Raw genomic sequence first — 23,334 nt, 5'->3', positions numbered from 1 at the left:
GTGATTTGAAACACAGTTTCCCACTTTTTCATATCATGGCATACACAAATGCTTTTTAGAGATACCCTACTGGGATAAGTTGACAAGGATGACCCGGGTACTGAGGGGAATTCATATCTGGGCGTAGTTGTAACCTATTTGCAACAGCCCGATGAAGAAACTTTGATTTGAGACGTGGCTGTTTGGGAAAAGAGGAAGAGTAATGAAGTCAAGGATAAATCCCAAGTTTTTGGTTTAAGCAACTGGCTTGACGGAAGTGCTTCTGAGATTGAGAACACTGGAGCGGAGAGGAGAGAGATCATGGGTTCAGTTGTGTATATGCTGAGTTTGGGGTGTCTGTAAGTCACTCAAATGGGATATTGAATAGACAGATCTGTGGGTTTGGAGTGCAAAGGAGAGAAAAATATAAGCAATATAGAATGCAGCTGAAGTCAGCGAGGGAGAAGGCAGAGGACCAAGGCTTACAGAATCTCCGCTTTTAAAAGTCCGCTAGAGGAGAATGAACTAGCAAAGGAGATTGAGAATTAGACAGTCCAGAAAGGTAGAAGAAATACCAGATGATTCTGAAGTAATGAAAGTCAAGGGAAGAGAATGTTTTAAGAAGGAGGGAGAATTCTTCTGAGAGGGCAAATAAGATGAGGACTGAAAATGTTTCATTGAGTTTTGTGACGCGCAAGTCGTTGGTGCGACGTGAGAGCTACTACAGCACACTGTGCAGAAGCCTGCAGGTTGTAAGGGGCGAATGGGCAGTTAGAAAATGACATAACTGCTCTGTTTAGTGTTTCATCTGTTATGGGAAGGAGAAAGATAGAGCAGGCGCCAGCTGTGGGGTTGAGGGAAGATGTAGTAAAGGCAGAGAGGCTCGTGGTATAGGAGAGGGAAAAGATAAAGAGTGTAAGGGAGCTGGGAAATTAGTAGGAAACCAGAGAATGAATGCAGGTGAATCCAGGTTTGTAATGGTTGGCAGTGCATAGTCAACACAATTTCTTGCCAGTGGTTCTGTTTTCTCTGTGATGTAAGAGGCTGTGGCATTTTTTGAGTATGAGAAGACAGAATACCTTAGGAGCAGAGAAGTTTGAAGTAGTCTGTGGAAATTGGGAAAGTGAGTTTTCTAGAGATGTGTGGTGGGATTGACAGGCAGTCCTGAGGGCTGTGGTTGGCTCCACTGTGTCCTGTGCCTGATTTTCCCCTGGTGTGCCTTGCTGCCCATGTAGTCATGGAGAAGTTGAATAATTGTGTTCGTCTAGGGAGGCAATTATGGCAGATTGATGCAATGAAAGGATAGAGGAGCAAGGGAGTTTAGCGAGTCAGGAAGTGATTTAAATGATGAACTACGAACTCTTAAGACCGGTATGGGTAGATGTGGAGGTAGGAGGTGAAGAGGGGATAAGAAGAAAGTGGAAGCAAGATAACTGCAGGATCCAAGAAGAAATGGTTGAGTAAACAAGCTGGAAAAATAGGACAGTTGTGATCAGAGTGGATGTTTTCATTCTATGCATCACACACTCTGTAGAACCTAAACCTTCGCATATAGTGGTGGTGTTCCCTACCTGGGGGTGATGTATTTAAGTAGATTTTACTCAGTGTTTCTCTGCTGAGTTGCCTTTTGTTACTTATGTAAGACTAGCTATTTAATATTAGGTTTAGAATGCTAAGACTCGCTCATGTTTGCTTTGGAGACTATATGTAGATGAAAAGTTTTTTGCTTTTCTTATAAAGAAACATATTTTAGGTATCTCATGACATCTTGCAGCCTATGATAGACCCAAACAAGCAGAGCTTTTTTTTTTTTTTTAAATAATTTTATTTATTTATTTATTTTTCCCCCAAAACCCCAGTAGATAGTCGTATGTCGTAGTTGCACATCCTTCTAGTTGCTGTATGTGGGACGCGGCCTCAGCATGGCAGGAGAAGCGGTGCCTCGGTGTGTGCCCGGGATCCGAACCTGGGCCGCCAGCAGCGAAGCGCGCGCACTTAAGCACTAAGCCATGGGACCGGCCCAAGCACAGCTTTCTTAGCAGAGTTACAGAATCCATTAGGATGACTGTACCAGGAGAGCTACAGAGATATTTCAACAAGAATGAAGATGTGTTTAGGAAGGTGAATTAGGTCCATGGTAAGAATGTAAGAATGAGTGTTGGATATGGAATGGAGGGGAACAGGTCACTGGGCGTGAAGAAATGAAGGGAAGAGAACCTGTCATGTTGGCCACGCAGATAGACGTTGAAATCACGTGGTTATGGCTGGAATTGAGGTGTAGAAGATTCACTGAGGGGAGAGGGCCCTGGAGGTGGTCGATGACAGTGATGAGGCAGGCTGGAGGGCAGTATAATTGGATCGCATGGACCTCTGAGCAACAGGGTTTTGTTTTCCTTTTTAGGTGGTAAGGAAATGATGGTCTGGAAATGGGTAAAAACAAGAGCTCCTTTCCCCCTCCTCCACACCCTGAAAATTAGGGATGGCTAGTGCGGTAGTGGTGTGATCCCTAGACCAGAATGCAGATTCTCAGGCCCCACTCCACACCTACAAAATCAGAACTCTGGAGTGGGCCCAGGAATCCGTTTTTTGTTATGCCCACCAGGTGACTCTGATGTGCTCGGAAGTTTGAGAACCATTGCTGAAAATGATAGCTGATTGGGTGAGGGGAAGAAAGTAGTCAGTGTTGACCCATGAGCAGTCTGAGGGATTTTCACCTGGTAGGGTTTGGAGCCAGGTAGAGCCCTGGACTCAAGGACATAGGTCTTGGCTCTGTGGTCTCCAGTGACATCAGGCTGGTAATAGTACTCAGAGCACATGTTAGAAGTTAGGTCTTTGCTTGGACCTAGGAGTTTGCTGTTAGTCCCAGCAGCTAGTATAAGGACTAGTTAACTTTAGTTGTCTTGGCTAGGGTTTTAAAAACATGATTCGCTGTATGCAAATTAAATTTATTTTTAAACTTTTCATGAACATTTTCCATCATAAAAATGAGTTATCTTAAGAGATAGTTATTTGGAATTCAGAATTTCTTTTTCCTTAAGAAATGTGATAGATTAAATGTTATTTCAGAGAGATTTATCCTAATCACCCTATTTAGAATAACAGATATGCCATTATTGTGAAACTGAGAAAGGAAGACATTTAATCGAAATAACTGTAAAACTCTTGCAAAAGACGAAGGAGAAGGTTAGCCATGGGATGTGTGAATATGTGTAATAAAGGTTTGTTGAGGAGGAATAATCAGAGCTGTGTTGAAGAAGCCTCAGGTGTGAGGTATACCCAGATTTAATAGCTATGACTCTTGTCTCAGTTTAGCATTTGGCCTCAGACCTGTAATTGAGAATGCAGCGGGCCTTGCACTGCCCAGTACAGAGAGAGAAGAAACGCTGGCACTCTGGCAGTCTTGGTGGCAGGCTAGCATCCTGAAAAGAGCTGTGAATTGGAGATGAGGAGACTTGTGCACTCGTCTTGATTGATTCAATAAAAATGTATCGCATGGATGACTTCAACAAATATTTGCATGCCTATTTTGTACCAAGGCGCATTTTATAGACAAGGAAATTGAAGTACAGAAGTTTAATGACCTTCCCCAAGTCAAAGTAAATGAAGAAGCTGGGAATTGAATCCAGGACTCTTAAGTCTGAAATGGGTTACCCGCCATGTGACTGTAGTGGCTTGGTTTCTAGTGGTCCCAAGAAGGGTCTCTTGTCACTCTCATTCTCCTTCTGAAAACAACAAAACAAAAGAAAGCCTCCAAAATATTTGTCTAATAAGTTTGTATGATGATGGGTCATCTTAAACCCCTGTCAACAGATGATTCATTTTCATGTAACGTTTTAGCCAGCACTGACTTTAGTTGGACAAATCCTTGAGGAAAGGAAGGTGGGGACATGGCTCTTGGTCAGAGGACACCTAAGACACTCCTCCGTTTTGTTTCGTTGGCCCTGATGCCTTGTTCACTCTCTCCCAGCTCTGGGCCATGGAATATTGGTACCCTGGGTTGCTGACTCCTCTTCAGAACATTTAAATGTTTGATTTGCATGTGAAGTTAAAGACTTACAAATGACTTTAAAGGCTACTGCATTGCTCTGGATACTATTTGTGCTAAATTAATTTAGTATACTAATTAGAGCTCTGATGAATTCTGTCAACTGCTAATCTAAAATCAGTGAATAAATGGTACTAAAATTGGGCTGGTTTTATTTCCCAGAAGAGAATATTTGGAGATGGGGTTGGAGGGAAGTAGAAAAAAATCGGAACGCAGTTGTACAATCTCCAGTTCCCTCTCTGAGACAGTGTTTCCTAGATCACCACTCTTACTGCTGAAGAGCCCCTTCTTTCCCTGTCCCCTCCCTCCAGCCTTCCTTGCATTCCTTCCCTCCTTCGTGTCCTCTCCCTTCCCCTCCCCCTGTGCCTTCCTTCCCAGCTCTCTCTCCCTCCTTCTCCAGTGAAACATTTTTTAATTGTTGCTTTACCTTTGCTGTTGGAGGAATTAGTCTTGGGATGGTAATGCCTATGAATCAGAATTCTAGAGCATTAATTAATTTCTTACCATTTAGGCTTCTGTTTCATTCAAACAAACAAAGTAATGGCGTTTTCATGTAGGCGTTTGGTTCCATTCTGAAGGGCCAAATCAAGCTCTTTCTGGGCATGGGGCCACATTTTATAGCAAGGCTTGTTTCAGTTTTGAATGATTTGGTAGTTAGGCTAAAACCATTAAAGATTGATTCCAAGAAAACAAAACTGGCGGTACAATTTGTTCCATTTCATTTTTCCGGCATGCTTGATTTTTTTAGAGTTTGGGTTTGGGAGACAGGACCAACTGAGAAAGGAATCCCATAAGGGGAGAAAGGCTGTGGAATTGTTAGGAGTGCATTTCAGCCTGAGTGATTAGCAATATTTGGCCATGAGGAAGAGCCCTCTAAAAATAACTGGTGAGCAGAGTGTGCAGTCAGGTCCAATTTCAGGTCTGGAGGCCTTGCCGGTGGAGCGGGTGGCCAGTCCGGAGCTCCAGTAGGGACGGGCATGTGGCCTGCCTGATAGCTGCTGATTGCGCAGTGATTTTTTTCCTTCAATACATATTATTCATGGATTGAAGAAATCAAAATGGCTGAAGGTAAATGTGTATTTTTATTGTTTGAGTTAAAAGTGGTTTGGGATCCAGCTGACAGTCTTTAGCTTTATTTTTGGTTGTGCACTGTTAAAATATTTTTGACTATGTGCTTTGACTGCCTCGTCTGCATTTTCTATTTTGAACTCCTGATTTTCACGGTAGTTTAATTTTTCACGGTAGTTTAATTTTTCATGGGATGATCTGTCTTTAATCTGAATATGTTTTGGTGTCTTAACTTGGAATATCTTTTAGTATATTGTACTACCAGAGACCGCATTTTATAAACTTCAGAAAAATGTACAAGCAGTCTTCCTTAGTCTTAGAAGTTAATTACAGTGAATTTAAAAAGTGGTGTGTATTTAGATCTCATAAAATTATAGGAAATTGAAGGCGTGTATAAGTCCCATCTTGTGTTAATGAGCACTCTTGGTTGGCTCAAGCAAAGACTTAACCATATGTGGAAACTGACCTAATTTTGGTGAGGCAGATGATAAATGCAAAGAAAAAGACACTCGGATTTTATTTTGTTTTTTAAAATTGAAACATTAACTTTCGAGTGCTCTTTAGTGATGTGTTGAATATACATTTTTTGTGTATGTTTGCTTTTGCTTTACTTTGTAAGTTAAGATTATCTTTCCATTTAATTGAAAGCAAGCTACATTGACTCATTATATTGAAAATTTAAGAAGGAAAAAATAGATGTATTAAGACTGCTTCCAACTCTTAGCTGCCTAAGCGACGACTGGAAGGATTCTGTTGTTAATATGGAGAATATGAGTATTTCTACTTAGAACACTGTTTTGATAAATGGTTAGGATAGGTCACTTGACTAGTCTCATAAAGTGCCTCATGTAGCCACGAAGAAGAACATGAAATATATATCTGACTTTTAGTTCTTTTAGAATGCATTTCTCCCCTTCTCCATGGATCACTTAATGTGCATAGTGAGGTAAGGTCAGCTGTTACTTCTGACCCACTTTTAACAGTTCTTGGCTCTCAAAGGGTGAGATTTTGTAACGTGGAAAAATAATCAGTTTGATGAATTACTTGACAATTTTTAAAAACTTTAAATGCGTAGAGTTTATATATAAATATGAAATCACCAGCAATGCTAACCAAAACTCGTAAATGGTTGGTTTGTAATTCAGTTAGTTGTAGTCTGGTTAAGTAATTGACTACTGTTGAGGTGTGGGGTATATTTTCTATTTTTCCTTTCCTCAACCAAATAAATAACATTACCTGTTGTCCCTAGCCCAGTCTTCATTTTGGAGAGAGACATGTTTCATTGCTCATCATGGTAATTTTCTGCTTTTGGTAGTATGGAGGAACATTTTCTGATTTGGAGCTTGTTACTTTTGATGGGTCACCATGGAAAACAGTGAATCACATAGTTCTTGCCATATTCTTAACCCTCATTGAAAAAATCTTTTTGACTAGTCTCTGGGACTACAGGTCAAATATGGAGCCAGAAAATGAAATGAAGACTGTTAGATTTATTCTGACCTTAGCAAATATGGACAACTGCTAGATGTTCTTCCAGAATACCTTTCGAACAAAGTACTGGTTTCAGGTTTGCTTAGGGAGTTTTAAACCCTCTTGAAGGGTTTATCTTACTATGTTTTTTTCAGTTTAATTGGACAGAAACTGATCTGCCCTTTGGGACTAGGCACACCATATTTAGAAACTGACATATCAGGAGTATATGATTTGGTGTCAGTTAAAAAGTTCCCCTAAAAAAGATGTCTTAGGAAAGACTCTTTTCTATAATTTACTGTTTTGTTCCTTTATGGAATTAGTAAATATTAATAGTCATAAGATTAATAACACCAAAGTAACACCTCATTTATTTGACGTTATAAAGGGATAGGTAAAATATTGCTAATAACTTCATAGTCTTAAGTAATATTTATACTTTTTTGACATGTACCATTTAAAGTGATAAATCTGTTTAATAAAAAATATTTTGAATGAAAATCTTTCTAAGATTTATTATACATTTCTTGCATTCTTAAGCAGTTTGAAATAATATTTTAATGGCAGAATCAATATGAATATCATTACCTCGTACTAAAGATTATTTTAAGGACTATTCAGGATTTGCCCGCAAGCATCAGTCATAAATGGCCTCCTGCCGCTGCTCTTTTCTAGTCCTTGTGTCTACTCTTGCTGCTGGTTTTCTCACCTTTTATAGGCCTTCCCTGTGTCAGCGCTTTGTTGCTTTAACTCTTTTGGATTAGATTTTCTTTCAAGTCTATTCTTTAGTTTTGTGCAGTGAGTTAGGAAACTTGATTGAAGTGGTTAGAATCATGTCCAAAATAAATGTAAATCAGTTCTAGGTAAAGGTGTATTCTTTATTGTGTTTGGCTTTCTCTCTCCTCCCCCTCCCAATCCCTTCTCTCTGTTTTGGTGCATGCATTTATGCAATTTTTTAAAAAAACCTTTTTCCACTTTTTACTTATATTTGGTGTTGCAGGTTGCAACCTTAGATGAATGTTACTAAATTAACTTGGATAAATGATACTTTCCTTTTGAGAATCTCAGAAATTTTCCTCCTCCATTTCTGCTTTAAGAAAGACATAGAAATGGAGAAAGAATTGAACTTTGAATTCAAATTATTATTTTGTTTTATTAGTATTTTATGATGTTTATTTTAAATAGCATTATCTTGGGTGTACTTTTATTGAGGTCTACGTCTTGAAAACTTAATTGTTGAGTAAAAATTGTATCATGTCTGGTACATGTATGCTGAATGAATATGTGGAATGAATAAAAGGATGAACTATTTATTTAACTTTACCATTTCCTAGTTAATAAGGAACAGTACAAGAGACTAGTGTCAATTACAAAGTGTCCGAGAGGAGATAAGAACCCAGTTTTCCTGCAATTTTAGCACTCATTTTAAATAGAAAATTTCGGTTTGACTCTTAGAGGCAATAAGTAGCTAAGGGAGGAACATTCTTAGTCATGAACTATTATAGTTCCATATTTGGAAGTAAAAGGATGCTCCTGAAGGCATTACTCTTATTATAATTAGTATTCTATCCAAATGGGTATTATGCATATATCACTATGTTATATAGAAATAAGGGTTTTTAAATGCAGTATTAAAAAATGTCTTCATGTTTATAGAACTTTAATAAATGAAACACACAACACTGCTACTGAATCTATGCTCCCCTCCCCCTGCAGAAGCTAGCCACTTTTTTCTTTTCTTTTTAACAATTTTAGTGGTGCTTTATTTTATATTGTTGTTCTTATAATTCCTGTGCTTAAGACACATAAGAATATCAGGAATCATCATTTCCCCCCACCACCATTGCAGAAATTTTCACCCAGTCTCCCCCTCCCATGGCTATGTTCAGATAATGAAACAGTGACGCCTGTTTTAAGTGGATTTAGTATGCAACATTTTGATCTGTGCCCAGCAAGGACTTTTTTAATATATAAATTAAGTTTTTATATAGCTGGCTTTTAGGAGACTTGTAATAGATCATGTTAGAAACAAATTAGTGGGCCGGCCCCGTGGTTTAGCGGTTAAGTGCACGTGCTCCGCTACTGGCGGCCAGGGTTCGGATCCCGGCACGCACCGCTGCACCGCTTCTCCAGCCGTGCTGAGACTGTGTCCCACATACAGCAACTAGAAGATGTGCAACTATGACATACAACTATCTACTGGGGCTTTGGGGAAAAAAAGGAGGAGGATTGGCAGTGGATGTTAGCTTAGAGCCGGTCTTCCTCAGCAAAACGAGGAGGATTAGCATGGATGTTAGCTCAGGGCTGATCTTCCTCACGAAAAAAAAAAAAAGAAACAAATTAGATGGCTGTGTGTTATTTGGTAAGTGTACTTCTGTGAATTCACCATTTGATTATTTATAAATCTGGCCGTTCTTGATGGATCTGTTAATATTTCAAAGAACATTAGAAAAGGAAATTGACTTTTTCTTTAAGAATGAAATTTGTCTTTTTTAATCATCATTATTTTATATACTTAAACATAGATATTTAGATAAAGACGTGTATGTTTGAATGTGTATATACACACATATACATACACTCTCTCTCTCAGATTGATTTAGTTTTTGTGGCTCCTTTTAAAAAGTTGATCCAGTGGTTGGTTTAAAAAATATGTATCTTTTTAACAAGAAGAATTTCATTTTATTTTTTCTTCAGAAAGGTTGGCAGTATATTCTTGATTTGAGCCACTGAAAAACTACTACCAGTATTCTGTGATTAGAAATGGATTTAGGAGTCAGAAGGCAGGTTCCAAATTAGAGCTAGTGAGGTTGTTTGAAATCGTGTAATTTAGCCCACTCATATGGATCAAGGAACTAAGGACCATAGAAGTCAGGGTTTATTCCTAGCTCCACCCAACTAGTGCTGGTGACTTTGGGAATCACTTAATCTTTTCTCTGTAAAACAGAAATGATTGTTCCTGTCCTTACCCCAGTGGTTCTCAACCAGGCACTGCCCCTGTAGGGGATGCTTGGAAATGTTTGGGGGTGTTTTTGTTTGTCATAATCACTTTGAGCTGCTTACCTTTGGGACCAGAGGAAACCAGGGGTGCCAGCTGCCCTGCAGTGTGAGGAACAGTGCACAGGATGAAGAATGTCCTGTGTAAACATCCAGAAATGCCCTCTTGAGAAACACCAAGAAGACCATTGTGAGACTCACGTGCAGCCATGCGCGTAGAAGCACTTTGAAAGAGATGACACAGGTCAACAAGAGAAGACAGTGTCCTACTTTCTACGTGGCTGATAATCTTTTCCTTTTCTCAAAGGGCATTTTGAGATATGACATATCCTTTTAATTTATTTATTAGCATTCATATAATTTTTATTCCATTCCTTTTTAAGAGAAATTTGATTATTATGGTCCTTCCTTTTAAGGACAATGGTGACCATTTTCTATTAATATCACTTGACTCTCATTATTTTTGGCTGTAGGAAGAATGTTTCCAGAAGACTATAAGCTGTATTAAACATATCAAATGTGATAAGTGACACTTTTGGTGGACAGCAGTTTACAAAGTTGTTTCCTGCATCGAGACCAATTGTGAACGAGCCTTTTCCTGTTTCCGTAGGTCCCAGTGGATCTTGTAAAGGAGGAGGACTGAGTTGTTGGACTGTTTTGTTTCTCTTCTTCCCTGACCTCTGTTTCCTATAAATAGTTTCCTTCCTTCTGTTTCTCTCTGGCTAAGAATATGGAGTGGTTTTTGGGGGAGATATTTTCAGTGGCAGTTAACAGAGTTTTTAAGATTCTACAGAAACTAAATGAGACAGAGAAAAGGATTTGGCTACATTTCTATATGATTTCATTAAGTTGTTGATATGCTCTGAACTTTGAAGGAGGTTACATTTAGGTAGTTTGGATAAAGGACTTAGAAGGAAGAAATATACATAATATATGAGTGTTTATTGTTAGCCCATCAGTAGTTTATTTCCTTTGTTACTTTGAAGTTAAGGTTTTACTACAGTATTGTCTAAGCAGAATCTTTTCTAGTTTCAAAATCTTTATTTTATGTAACATGTTTTGAGAATTTAAGTGAAAACTGTTTTTGATATGATTTACCATTATAAATAGTCTCAAATTACTGGAGAAATAATTCAGCAAAAAGAGGTGTTCAATAAAGGATTTTCTTCTTATATGATGACATTGTACATCTATTTTATTTTTAAACAGAGACAAAGCATGGAGGACACAAGAATGGGAAGAAAGGAGGACTTTCTGGAAGTTCATTTTTCACATGGTTTATGGTCATTGCATTGCTGGGAGTTTGGACATCAGTAGCTGTCGTCTGGTTTGATCTTGTTGATTATGAGGAAGTTTTAGGTAAGAATTTTGATATTGTTTCTTATGTGAATTTATACGAGTGTAAATGACATCCCTTAGTAATCTTAAAGATTTATCATCATCTTCTTGGTACTGTTAATTTCTGTAGCCTTTCGGTGGTTCTCTACCTTGGAATAGTGGCTTTTCAACTTCTTTGACCATGATCCGTAGCAAAAAAAAAAAAAATAGGCTTTATGTTGTATGTATATCACACCGAAAAGTTTTATCAAACAGTACTGACTCTCACTACGTGTGATACTATATAATTCTATTCCATTTTGTTATATTATGAATTTTAGAAATATTGGTCATCATTCACTGAATTTATTTAAGGACTCATTAATAGATCACACACAATTTGCAAAATAACTAATAAACACAATTCGCAAAATCGTGCCTTAGAGAGCATTTCAAAGCACACCTTTTTGTCTTTGTGGGAATCAGTGTGTGTAGATGTGAGTGTGTGTGTGTGTGTGTGTGTGTGTATGTGCTGGTATAGGGGTGTGTGAATGTGAGTGTGTGTAGGTACTGGATAGGTGTGTGTAGGTGTTGGTATAAGGGTGTGTAGATGTGAGTGTGTGTAAGTGCTGGGATAGGGGTATGTGGATGTGATTGTGTAGGTGTTGGGATAGGTGTGTGTGTGTGTAGGTGTTGGTATAAGGGTGTGTGGATGTGTGTACAGGTGTGATCTGTATGCTGTTCTGAGGAAGTTGCTGTGTTATTCTGGTAGTTGTCCTCCTTTCTCCTCCATTTTCCTTTTCTCTCCCCATAATCATTGCAGTTTTTCGTGATTTTTTTACATTAATGATTCTTTGCCATTTTTGGAATCACACTCCTTTACTTTTTTCACCTCACCAAGTCTTTTTTTTATTTTGAGATAAAATTCACAACATAAAATTCAATGTTGTAAATACTTGAAAATGTACAGTTCACTGGTTTTTAATATATTCATCATTTTATGCTATCATCATCATTATCTAATTCCACAATATTTCCATCACCCTCCAACCCCCCCAAAACACCCAGTCCCCCGCTCTTTCCCTCTCCTGGAAAACACTAATACACTTTCTATATCTATGGATTTGCCTGTTTTGGACATTTCGAATAAATGGAATCATACAACATGTGGCCTTTTGTGTCTGCTTTTTTTGCACTTAGCATAATGTTTTCAAGGTTCAATACTTATTCCTTTTTAAGACTGAATAATATTCCACTGTATGGATACACCACATTTTGCTTATCCATTTATCACTGGTGGACATTTGGCTTGTTTCCACTTTTTGGCTGTTGTGAATAAACGGCCTTCTTTTTTAATAATCTAGAGAAAGATGTGGACCCTGTCACTGAAAAAAATGCATATTCTCTCTATGTACAGTGTTGCACAGAAAATCTCCTCCTTCCATAGAACCTCCTGTTCTTCTGCTTTACTTGGTAGATTATTGCCATCTTTCTGGAGTAAAAAAGGCAAAGAAGAACAAAACACACTTACATGTAATCTGCCTTTTGTTGAAGCTTCTCATTTTTATTACTTTAAGAGAGTGTTTCTGGGTAGGTTGATAGAGTGATAGAGGAAGAATTTTAGTTTAGAGACAAACTTCTTAGTAGACCTGTGCTTTTGTTGACTGACAGTGATATGCTGCTAGGGAAAGTCTATGAAACAGAAGAAGAGATTTAAAGTGTTTGTACCTTTGAGCACAAGTAACAATTTTCATGTTTTTACATGCATGCAGCCAAAGCAAAGGACTTCCGTTATAACTTGTCAGAGGTACTTCAAGGTAGGCTATTGGAGATGTGTTTTAAGTCTCTTGTGTTAGTCTCTAAAACCTCCTCCTCCTACTACTAATTTAGTTATCGTCTGCATCAGAGAATGTAAGTGGTAGGACCAGTTTCCCCTTTGAAGTCTGTCAGAAAGTATAGTATTTTCTATCTTTTTAATGTTATTTGAGCTCTGTGCTGTATATAGCTTCCACCTGCGGATAGATCAGTGCTTTTCATTTATATTTTCTTAGCAAAAAAAATAACTTCCTTATCTCTCCACTGTTATTATCATCATCGTTTGTAATGTGTGTGTGCTTTCTAAACCAGACTTCTCCATAGCAAGTTAACTATCTTCTTATGTAGAACCAAGACTCTGGGAGGGTAAAGAATGGTCATAGCCACTGTACTCCAAAAGTTGCCTGCTCTTACGCAATGTTTTAATTTACGTTTTATTAAAGAAATGGTAACAGTGCTGCCAACTGGTGTTTTATAATGCTATATTTGTGAATGTTGATTAAAATATTGCTATGCATTATGTCTCTTCAGAGCCATTTTCCAGTGATGAATTATAAATCATGTTGATTTTAGGACGTTTTTTAGGAAATTGAATGTAATTGACTCATATATGAATGCTAAACATAATAGTGCTCTTAGATGATAAAGGTTTATTAGAGCCTTAGAATATGTATTTACTGTTCTTGAAGAGGAAGGGCCGTAGTGGTGGTGCCTTCTCAGCTCATCTGTTTTAAGCCTTCTTTTTTTCCTTAGTAGTAGATGGCCAGTGCTAATTAAGTTTTTAAGTAGGATAACTGCAAGTTTTCCTTTATAAATTCAAGAAGCCAATTATACTTTGTTTCCAGAACAGTGTTTTTTTTAAGGTTGATTCATGATGCTTTTGTTGTAAATCATTTTTTTTTTAATTTTATTTTTATTTTTTAATTTTTTTAAATAGTTTTATTTATTTATTCTCCCCCCACCCCCAAAGCACCAGTAGATAGTTGTATGTCATAGCTGCACATCCTTCTAGTTGCTGTATGTGGGACGCGGCCTCAGCATGGCCGGAGAAACGGTGTGTTGGTGCACGCCCGGGATCTGAACCTGGGCCGCCAGCAGCGGAGCGCGCACACTTAACCGCTAAGCCACGGGGCCGGCCCTGTTGTAAATCATTTTTGTAAAATATAAAATTAATTGTCCTCATATTATACTCAATTATTTCTATGTAGTCTTTATTTGAGGTTTGGTGGGTGTTCTTTTTGTTTTGAATATTGATGGTGTGAGGAACTTTCATACTTTAGAAACACTACATTTCATGTAACTGTTAGAAATGGATCAATATTGTTTCTTACATATGTTGAAAATTTTACCTAAAATATTTTTCAGCAGTATAATAAAAAATTATTCTGTAGTGATTAAATTTAAACCTTTAAAGAAAATATTATTTCAGTTATATTTCTTAGATTTGTTAGGTGGACATTTCTTGAATCTCTAAGTGAATTGCTCTCAATTTTAGGTAAGATATTTATTTAGTACTGTTTTTTAGGATTTAAGGAGGAAAGAATTGCATTGATTGGTAACATTTATGGCTGATGTGCAGGACTGCAATAAGTGGATAATACCTTATTAAATTTGTTTCCCCTTTGTTTCCATATCCATCTTTCCTCCCCTCTTGTAGGAAAACTGGGAATCTATGATGCTGATGGTGATGGAGATTTTGATGTGGATGATGCCAAAGTTTTATTAGGCAAGTACACATTTTATTTTTTGTTAGTGGTAGTAAAATGCTGGAAACATTCAAGAATATTTTTGCTTTAATAATATGTCAGTCATATACATTTTATGGAAGATATTTTCCCACTTAAACCATATATTTTTGTTGAGATGTTAAATGGCTTAATTATTTTTCTATAAACTGTCACATTTCACTTTACTTTTATAAATGGATAAGTATATAGCTCTTGTACAGATATTTTTAGTAAGTATAATAATTTCATATGTTTTCAGATTCAAAGCACTTCATATTCTGAACTTAATATTTGAACATATAGATTATGTCTTAGTCTGTTTTCAAATATGGTAATTACAGCCATTCTTTAGCATCATTTGACATAATTCACTTCCATTTGAAAATGTAAATTTCAAAAAGCTTATGTAAAAATGTCCTATGTGTATTTGAAAGGTAACATTAAAATATGAACTAGTAGTCCTTGGCCTGTTTCTTTATTTTGAAAGTCTTGGACTCTTCTCTTTCTATCACCAGAATTACTTGTCTTTATCATTGAGATGTTTGTTGTAATAAATAAAGATGTGATATTCCTTCATTTGTTTCAAAATGCTGTCTTACTAGAAAGGATGGTGCTAATTTTAATATGCAAATTTTTTATTCTCTGGCCTGGTGAAATATGTATTTCTGCTTATTAAATAGCATCATTTCCTTTGCTTTAGTATGTAGCATAATATGTATTAAAACTTTTTATATTTAAAGTCTTTAGGAAAGTAATGAATATGGCATGGTATTATACGCCAAATTTAGTAGAATAATGGCACAAAGAAATTCTTCCTAGACACACAATTTTGTGTATATTTTATGAATACGAAAAAATGGGATGATATCACATCTGTGACCAATGAAACTTTTCAGTAGATTAATCTTACCTCTTTATAAAACCGTAAGTTCTAAATATGAGAAAAAGTTTTAGTTGTGATTAAATATAATAAAGCTTTTTAATTTTGACTTTAGTTTATGTTTTCTTATTACTGCTCAGTGGGAATTATGTTTGCTACTTAACAGTGGAAGCTTACTATCCATGAAATTTCTTTCCCTGTCTTAACTTTGATAGAATTTTCTATGTAATTCTGTTATTACATATCTAAATTTGAGTTTCTATAAATATAGTAAATACTCACAAGACTATAATTCTAGGCATGTGAAAGAAAGAAAATTATATAGAACTTAGAATGATGCTGATTTGCTTGCCTGTAAATGGTTTATTACTCCATTATATTACTTTACTTTAAATGTTGGATTCTGAATAGTAAAACTTTTTGTATTAAAGATAACTTCATGTGGGCCAAGTTCCCTTATTTTTAGAAATAATATTACTTCTCATCTACTATATTTTGTTATTTTTTTGGGAGAGGGGCTTAAAATCAGCTATCTGGTCTGTCAGCTAGGAAGTGTCAACTATTAAAAATTAAAACATCTTATTTCTTTTATAGAACACACTGATTTCTATAGCAAACTTACATTAATAACTTGCTTTTAGTTTGATATTTTAGATTTTAAAAATTTATTCACCTTAAGGTTTTTAAGCAACCATTAAGAGTTTAATTAGTTGTAGTTTAGAACATTGCCATTTGCAGGTAGACACATAAGTGGTACAGGCAAATCTTAACTTGTTCCTTTTACAAAAATTATATACTTGGAGGTTGAGCCAAATTTGCTGAATCTGAGGGTTCATTTTGGTAATTTGACTATTAAATGCACAAAGGCTAAGATTAACTTATTTTACCGTATATATGTAGGAATTCACAGTTGGCTGTGGGTTTAGTAAAGTTGCAACAAACCAAAGTTGAATTGTCGGGCTCACTTATGTCCTCTATTTCATTTCTGTAGTGTTTGAATTCTCTGCACGAAATATAACCTTGACTGAAATTGAATTTTATGACTAAAGTTCTTTTCTAGCTTGTGAGGTTATTGTAGCTTAGTTGTGGCTCTATTACTCACATGTGGTTATAAGAATCTGGTGAAATTCTTGGAGTTTAGAGACATTAATGGGCTCTGTATGTTGAGGGAGAAGTTATGGGGGGAGCAAATTTAATGAGTGTATACCCAAAAGGGAGCCATACTTTCTGGGTACATTCTCATTGGAGAGGCCACTCAAGGGTAAGGGTTTTGGATTAAGGCAGAGGGAGTTCAAAGGGAAGCGTGAAAGCAGGACAGCGGAGATTGGGGGAGAGCTTGGCACGGTAGGTGTAGTAATAGTTATGTTGAACTTTTGTAGGTTTGGCATTTATTTCATTAGTACTCCTTTCTGGTTTCTTAAATCAGAATATATATTCATAGCTTACCAATCTGAGGAAATATATACATTCGTGTTTACATCTCTTTTACATTTTAAGGTGTGACTTTTCTTGTGAAATGTAAGGAGAGAGTGAAATATGTGTGAGTAAATCAAGATCAGTAGCCATTATTAATTTTATTATTTCATTATTTCTGGCCATGGCCCCCTTATGATATACTTTGAAAATATTCTAACTCTATTCTGGTTTACGTAGCTTCCACTTTTATGGCCAAATTATCAAAAACAAAGTATCTTTGATTTTGGTTTTGATTATTGAAAACTACATTGTTTGAAAATGTATTGTTTGGAAACTTGTTTCCCAAATAAAATCAGCAGGAAAATGATCTGAAGACTAAATGCCGAGAGTAGCATCTTCTTAGAGTAACGCCACCTCAAGATTACATAGTTATCCTTTTGTCCTATGACTAGCACCTAGCTGGCACCATATCAGGTATGGCTGGAGAACAAAAGGGAAGCCAGTCAACAATTCCTAGAGCCTTGACAAACATTCATAGACAGGATAGATGCATGAGTGAGCTGAGGGACAGGACTGGACCTTGCCCAGTCGAAGGCATTCACACTCTGCTCTGTGGGTTGCACCTACTCTTAGAGGTTAAGAAGGAATTGTATATCCAAAGTATTTTCCTTTTCTCTTTGGACTAGTATTTTATCTTAAGAACCACAGGAAGGTTGCATAGTTGGGTAAATAGTTTTGTTCAGATACTTTTGCGTATTTGTTGTACACGTCAGCCTGTCATACTGAAGGGTGGTAAAGTTTTATATTTTATATTCGATACTTGGAGGTACTTATATTGGAAAATGGACAAAAATAAAAATATTTAGCCTAAATATACAGCTATGGTGTTTTAAGGCAGGAAGAAGAAACAGTGTTATTCCCACAGAGACTTGGGTGGTGGGAGTACAGTTCTCCTCTGTTCACAGCACTTGTCAACTGTGCAGTTCAGTGAAAAAACATTCTGGGTTTGTCAAAAGTAATTTAAATACCAACTACAGTTTGTGTTCCCCCCCCCCCCAAATACATGAAGAATGACATAGTTCTTCTATGGACTAAAGTGGGGAAAATTCACTATGATGTTTGATATTTATACTAGTTGTCTTATTATTATCCGTTACCTGCCAATCTTGATTGCTGGTGGTTATGCTACGTGGAGAAATTCTGTGTTGCCAAAGCCTGAAATGCTACGTTAGTGGTTATAATCTGAACAGCTCTAAAGTCATGAATGTTCACATTTCTTATAGCTAGAACCCGCCACCCTGTTTTTTTCCTCCTCAAAATTATGGGTCTTGCTGTATAGACTTTGGCACTGTTAGTGGACTTTAATACCTACTGAAGCCAAGAGACCTTTCCTACCCAAAGTGGATTCTTCACAGGAAAAAAACAATGATAAAAACAATACGTACTCTGCTTTCTTCCATCATGGGGGCCTGTGTTGGGACTGAGACTTAAAAACAGCAAGAGTGAGGGGTCTTTGCCATAGAATTTCATGGGCTTATGGGGAGAGAGCTTCTGAATGTTTCTGTTGCAAATAACTAGCTAAGGCCTGATTGAATTTCATATTGGTAGTCAGAGTCAATTATTATTAATAGCTGACTCTTACTATTGGCCAGAATTACAGGACCGTGAGTTGGTAGCCAGAGCATTGTAGAGCTAACGTATTTTATAGTGTTAAAATTTAAGTTAGTTATCTGAATTACATAATTTGAGTACATTTCTACCCGTGTATGGAGGCTATGATCAGTAATCCTGCTATTCATATTAATTCTAGAGTTTGCTGAGTTAACTCCAAGTCCTAAGGGGAAAAGTTTGGGGAAATGAACCTTTCTATTTTCAGTGAATATGTATTGATATATGTAAATGTTTGTATAATCAACTCTCGATAATATCTGGTTGGTAAAGGAGCAAATCTAGAGGTTGTCGGAAGTATCTATCTTTTTGCCCTCATACTACTTTTATTCAGTCTTCCCGTTGACATTAGTCAATCGATTTTAGCTGATACAATTTTGTGTTTTTCAGCTTTAGATTCTCTAATGAGACAAAGGCAAACCTGGTTAGGTGCCGGTAGGAATGGTGAGGATTGTTCAAATTGTGCCTTTCCTTGAGCACATATGATTGAGAGTTGATTGTAAAGTGTGCATCTTAATTGATTTCTTTATTTTCCAAAATATCTTTTCTGTAAACTTCTGTGACCATGATGCACATCCATTTTGAGATCACTCTTCCTCAACTTCTTTTTCTGCCTAACTGCTCTCCTTATTTTCTCTTTCTCTCTTCCTTTATTCTTATGTAGGCCTGACCAAAGATGGCAGTAATGAAAATATTGATTCCCTTGAGGAAGTCCTTAATATTTTAGCAGAGGAAAGTTCAGATTGGTTTTATGGTTTCCTCTCATTTCTCTATGATATAATGACTCCTTTTGAAATGCTAGAAGAAGAAGAAGAAGAAAGCGAAACCACAGATGGTGTTGATGGTACGTCACAGAATGAAGGGGTTCAGGGAAAGACTTGTGTCATTTTGGATTTACATAACCAGTAACTTGTATTCAGGGACTGATGTCATTGGCTTATGAAAACCCTGAGCAGTCTCCTTTTTCTTCCTTTCCGTCGCTCACCCAGGGCTTAATGTGCAGTGGGGCAGCTGCGGTCCTATAATACAAGGCAACCACGTGATATTTTCCCTCAGTACAGCTCCTAGCTAGTCCCTTGCTCAGCTCCCCCACTTCTAGTGAAGAAAGTAGCATTCTCCATTCTTGTAGTAGCCTACAAAGTGCATTGAGAATGATGTCCTTGGTGGTATAATTGGTTTCTGTATCGTTTTGTTTCAGCTTATGTATTCACTGAACTAAATTTAGAAACTTAATAGCAAATTGTTTTGTGATTAACCCTTGATGCTTGTCTTTCTGACACACTATTAATTAAAATGATTATAATTAAATGATTATAAAAATATTTCTAGCATGATTCATGAATTAAATGCTTCTCTGTTGATCTTTAACATGACTGATGTGTAAAATGATGGCTCTTAAAAAAGCTAATTTTTTTTTGTAATTAATTTTTCAGGTTAATACAAATTTCAATATAAAATTCTGTATTAATGGTGCTTTTAAAATAATTTGAAAATAACCCCATGTTTTTGCCATAGGGTAGTTAAGTTACTATATTCAGATAGTAGTATATCTGAATATTTCTGTCTATGAAAGCAAAATTTATTTTTAATTTCATTTTCAAATATACATCCAGAGAAAGTAATTTGTATTTTTTTGGAAGTAGGTGTATTACACAAGAGGGAAAATGTGAATATGTATCTTAAGTAATGTTGTACAAATTAAAATTATTCATCCTAAATAATAGTCTTTTTCCATTTTTTTCTCTATTACCTTATTAACTGGCTATCAACTTTGACTTAGCCATAATATATGATTTTTAGATTTATAAATTAAGTTTATAAACGTGATAATTCCTTTTAGGAGCATGAGTTTTTGCCATTAGAAAACATCTTTGAATCAATTCCTTTAAAATGAGTTTGCTTCAGTAATAGCAAAAGGAATTGTATTAGTCATATATAATATGCATTTCTTAAAATGAGATTTCATCCATTTCCTCCCTCAAACAAAGCTCTTACAGCTTGAAATCGATAAGACCTAAGACCTTTGGTTTCTGTACCCTCTTAGGGAGTGGTGTTTCATGTTTTTAAATCTCTTTGAGCTTCCATAAAACTTAGTTTTGGTTCTTCATAGAGCTTAAAATTTGAAAATGTTTGCATTTTTTAACATTTTATTTAACTATAATAATTTCTACTTTTCAGATATTCGTTCCTTATTTTTTCATATTTAATCAAATTGCTTTCAGTAAGTGGGTTATTCCAAGGGGAATTTTTCCAAGGGGAATATGACAAATTTAGTTTCTTTGTTAGAAGTCACTCTTGTGGGCTATGCAAACGATAGCCTGAACGTAAAAGTCTCAAATCAGAACACAGGAAGCACATCAGCTTCTCCCTCCACTCACTATTTACATGTGTCAGGGAGAACCGTCCAGTTTGCTAATCTTAGCAAAGAAAAAAGCATTATTCTAAAGCTACTTTTGGAAATGGATGTGCATGTTGTACATCGGGTGGTGATCTCCTAAAACTTAAATGGCTATTAGAACTCCAGTTTGTCTTTCGATAACTATTTGGAGAAATTGATTCCTTCTGTTAATGTTTCTGACAGTCGAAAGCTTCTGATTTTGAAATGTTAATATTCTGGAACAAATGGGTATAATTTGATAATGTTCTTTCTGAAAGGTTATGCAGTCTCTGTCCACATTTATTGTATCTTCCTCTCTGCATTTGAGTACTGTGAAATATCCGAGTTCGTTAGCTTTAAATTCACAGGCAATCTTAGGTCTCACTCTCAATGAAATTCACTTAGCCAGATGTCTGAGATGTATTTTTTAAAGCAGTCTTATGTTTTAATGCTTCATTGCTACTAACTCTAGATGTTTGATCAGTTTATAAGAACTGAATAATTAAATTTGTGTGTTAAAAATGTTTGGAATCATTAATTTCTCATCTGGCTCTTTTTCTTTTTGTCGTGGTACTAATGCACATTTTATGTACAGAAATTAATTATGCTTTCAGGATATGAGGTAGTAATTAGCCATTTATTTAGTACCCCCCATTTATTTAGTATTGAGGATGTGAGATAATAATTAGCCATTTATTTAATAACCCCCATTTATTTAGTATTTAGCATGTGAGATAATAATTAGCCATTTATTTAGTAATCGGCCCTTTTGAAAAGCCTCTGATGCAGGTAAAATCCAGTAGCTGGTGAACCCCTGACTTCTGTGACTTCCTTCAACTTGTGCCTAAGGCTTGTTTTGGTGAAAGAAAATAAAATTGTTTGCAAAACTGGTGTAGAGTATTTCAAAACTGATCAAAATTATTTCACTTAAATTTTATGATATATAATTCTTAATTTTCTAAGGATTTGTTGTGAAATTTTCTATTTAATAGTATAGATATTTTACTAGCCTATGTCTTTTAAACTTAGCAACTTACAAAGGCATGATTGTATTCTGTACGTTTGAATATTTATTTATAGTTACAGAATTTTAAGCTGTACTATATTTACTTTGCTTTTCTGATTTTGAACAACCAAAGGAACTTTGTGGAATACACTCTTCTTCAGATGTGGTGCTGTCTCTTCAGAGCTGCCCTTCTTGCTTCTTCGGACCGATACTCTGCCATTTGTCCAGTTGGAAAGGGACTGAGTTCTCTGGAGTTTGGTGCAAAAACAAGGAATTGGCACTCTGGGGGTTTCTTTTCTGCACTTTAGCTTCTTTCAGCCCTGATTTTCCCTGGGACGAGAGTGGTGGATGTAAGTCAGTTGAAGAAGCATCTTCTAGGTGCTGAGGCCCAGCTGCCAGCTTGCTGCCTATGGGAATCATGCAGATGCCTTGGACATAATGGAATGCTGGGTGGTCCTGCTCTTTCATCTTGTATTGGATTCTTTATTCTAGAAATTATCTCCCTGTCTTACAGAGCTGTATCCAGACATGAAAAAAAATGTTTTTTCTGTTTGAATTCTGATTTTTTTTTTTCATTTACAGTTAGCTAGACTGAACAAAATGTTTCCTTGTCTATCCTGATGTTTATAACTTTGGAGAATTATCAAAAAGCAGCTATAGGCATAGACAGTTATTCCTTTTTTTTTTTTTTTGTGGGGAAGATCAGCCCTGAGCTAACATCCATGCCAATCCTCCTCTTTTTTTTTTTTGCTGAGGAAGACTGGCCCTGGGCTAACATCCATGCCCATCTTCCTCTGCTTTATATGGGACACCACCACAGCATGGCCTGACAAGCGGTGCATCAGTGTGCGCCTGGGATCTGAACCCGGGCCGTCAGCAGCAGAGCACGCACTTAACCGCTACACCATGGGGCCAGCCCCCATAGACAGTTATTCTTAATTCAATCCCTTGGCAGTTACACCTTTTGGGGATTGATACCTAATGACCCTTTCTAGATAAGATTCTAGTCTATAAAACAAGAAGTTTTCTGTGATTTGGGCTGTGGAATTTTCTTTGATCACAATGCATATTTGGAGCACTTTTATGAAATCTAGTGACTCAGACTTTATTATCACAAGTTGATCGATGAAACAGTATACCAAATTCTCTGCCTCTGTTATTTGTTGAGAAAACCATGGAATACATAGGAGTGGGTATTAACTAGACTGTGAACGCCTGGGAGTTAGCAACCGTTAGAATCCCTCTTCAAGGCTGAGCCTAGCATGTGATATTTATTAAATATTTTGTGGGGTTAGTTCTGATGAGTGAGAACTGCAGGAGTTACCCATTGCATAATAAAACATTGACATTTTCTTTTTCTTTGAAAACTAGTTTAGATAAGTGAAAAAATTATGGGACATATTTTTTTCAAGAGAAATGACAATTTTTTTTCTTCTTTTTTTTTTTTTTTTGGTGAGGAAGATTAGCCTGGCCGTGGGGTAACATCCATGCCCATCTTCCTCTACTTTATATGTGGAACGCCTGCCACAGCATGGCTTGATAAGCGGTGCATATGTCTGTGCCTGGGAT

General features: G+C 36.5%; 1 protein-coding gene across 4 annotated transcripts in view; it reads left to right on the top strand.

The window, feature by feature from the left end:
• Window positions 1–23,334, top strand: part of ASPH (aspartate beta-hydroxylase) — a 216,116-nt gene that overhangs the window by 25,050 nt on the left and 167,732 nt on the right. For 3 of the 4 annotated variants that reach the window (XM_058528764.1, XM_058528762.1, XM_058528763.1), the window contains exons 2-3: window positions 10,769–10,918; window positions 14,349–14,417. In XM_058528764.1, coding sequence (XP_058384747.1) covers window positions 10,769–10,918; window positions 14,349–14,417 — 219 coding nt within the window. Of the gene's footprint in view, window positions 1–10,768; window positions 10,919–12,648; window positions 12,694–14,348; window positions 14,418–19,046; window positions 19,716–23,334 lie in introns of those variants that run through there. The other variant, XM_058528766.1, reaches the window with a different exon arrangement.

Source organism: Diceros bicornis, chromosome 33 (assembly GCF_020826845.1).
Source record: "Diceros bicornis minor isolate mBicDic1 chromosome 33, mDicBic1.mat.cur, whole genome shotgun sequence".
NCBI lineage: Eukaryota > Metazoa > Chordata > Mammalia > Perissodactyla > Rhinocerotidae > Diceros > Diceros bicornis.
This window is presented reverse-complemented; position numbering and strand designations above follow the sequence as displayed.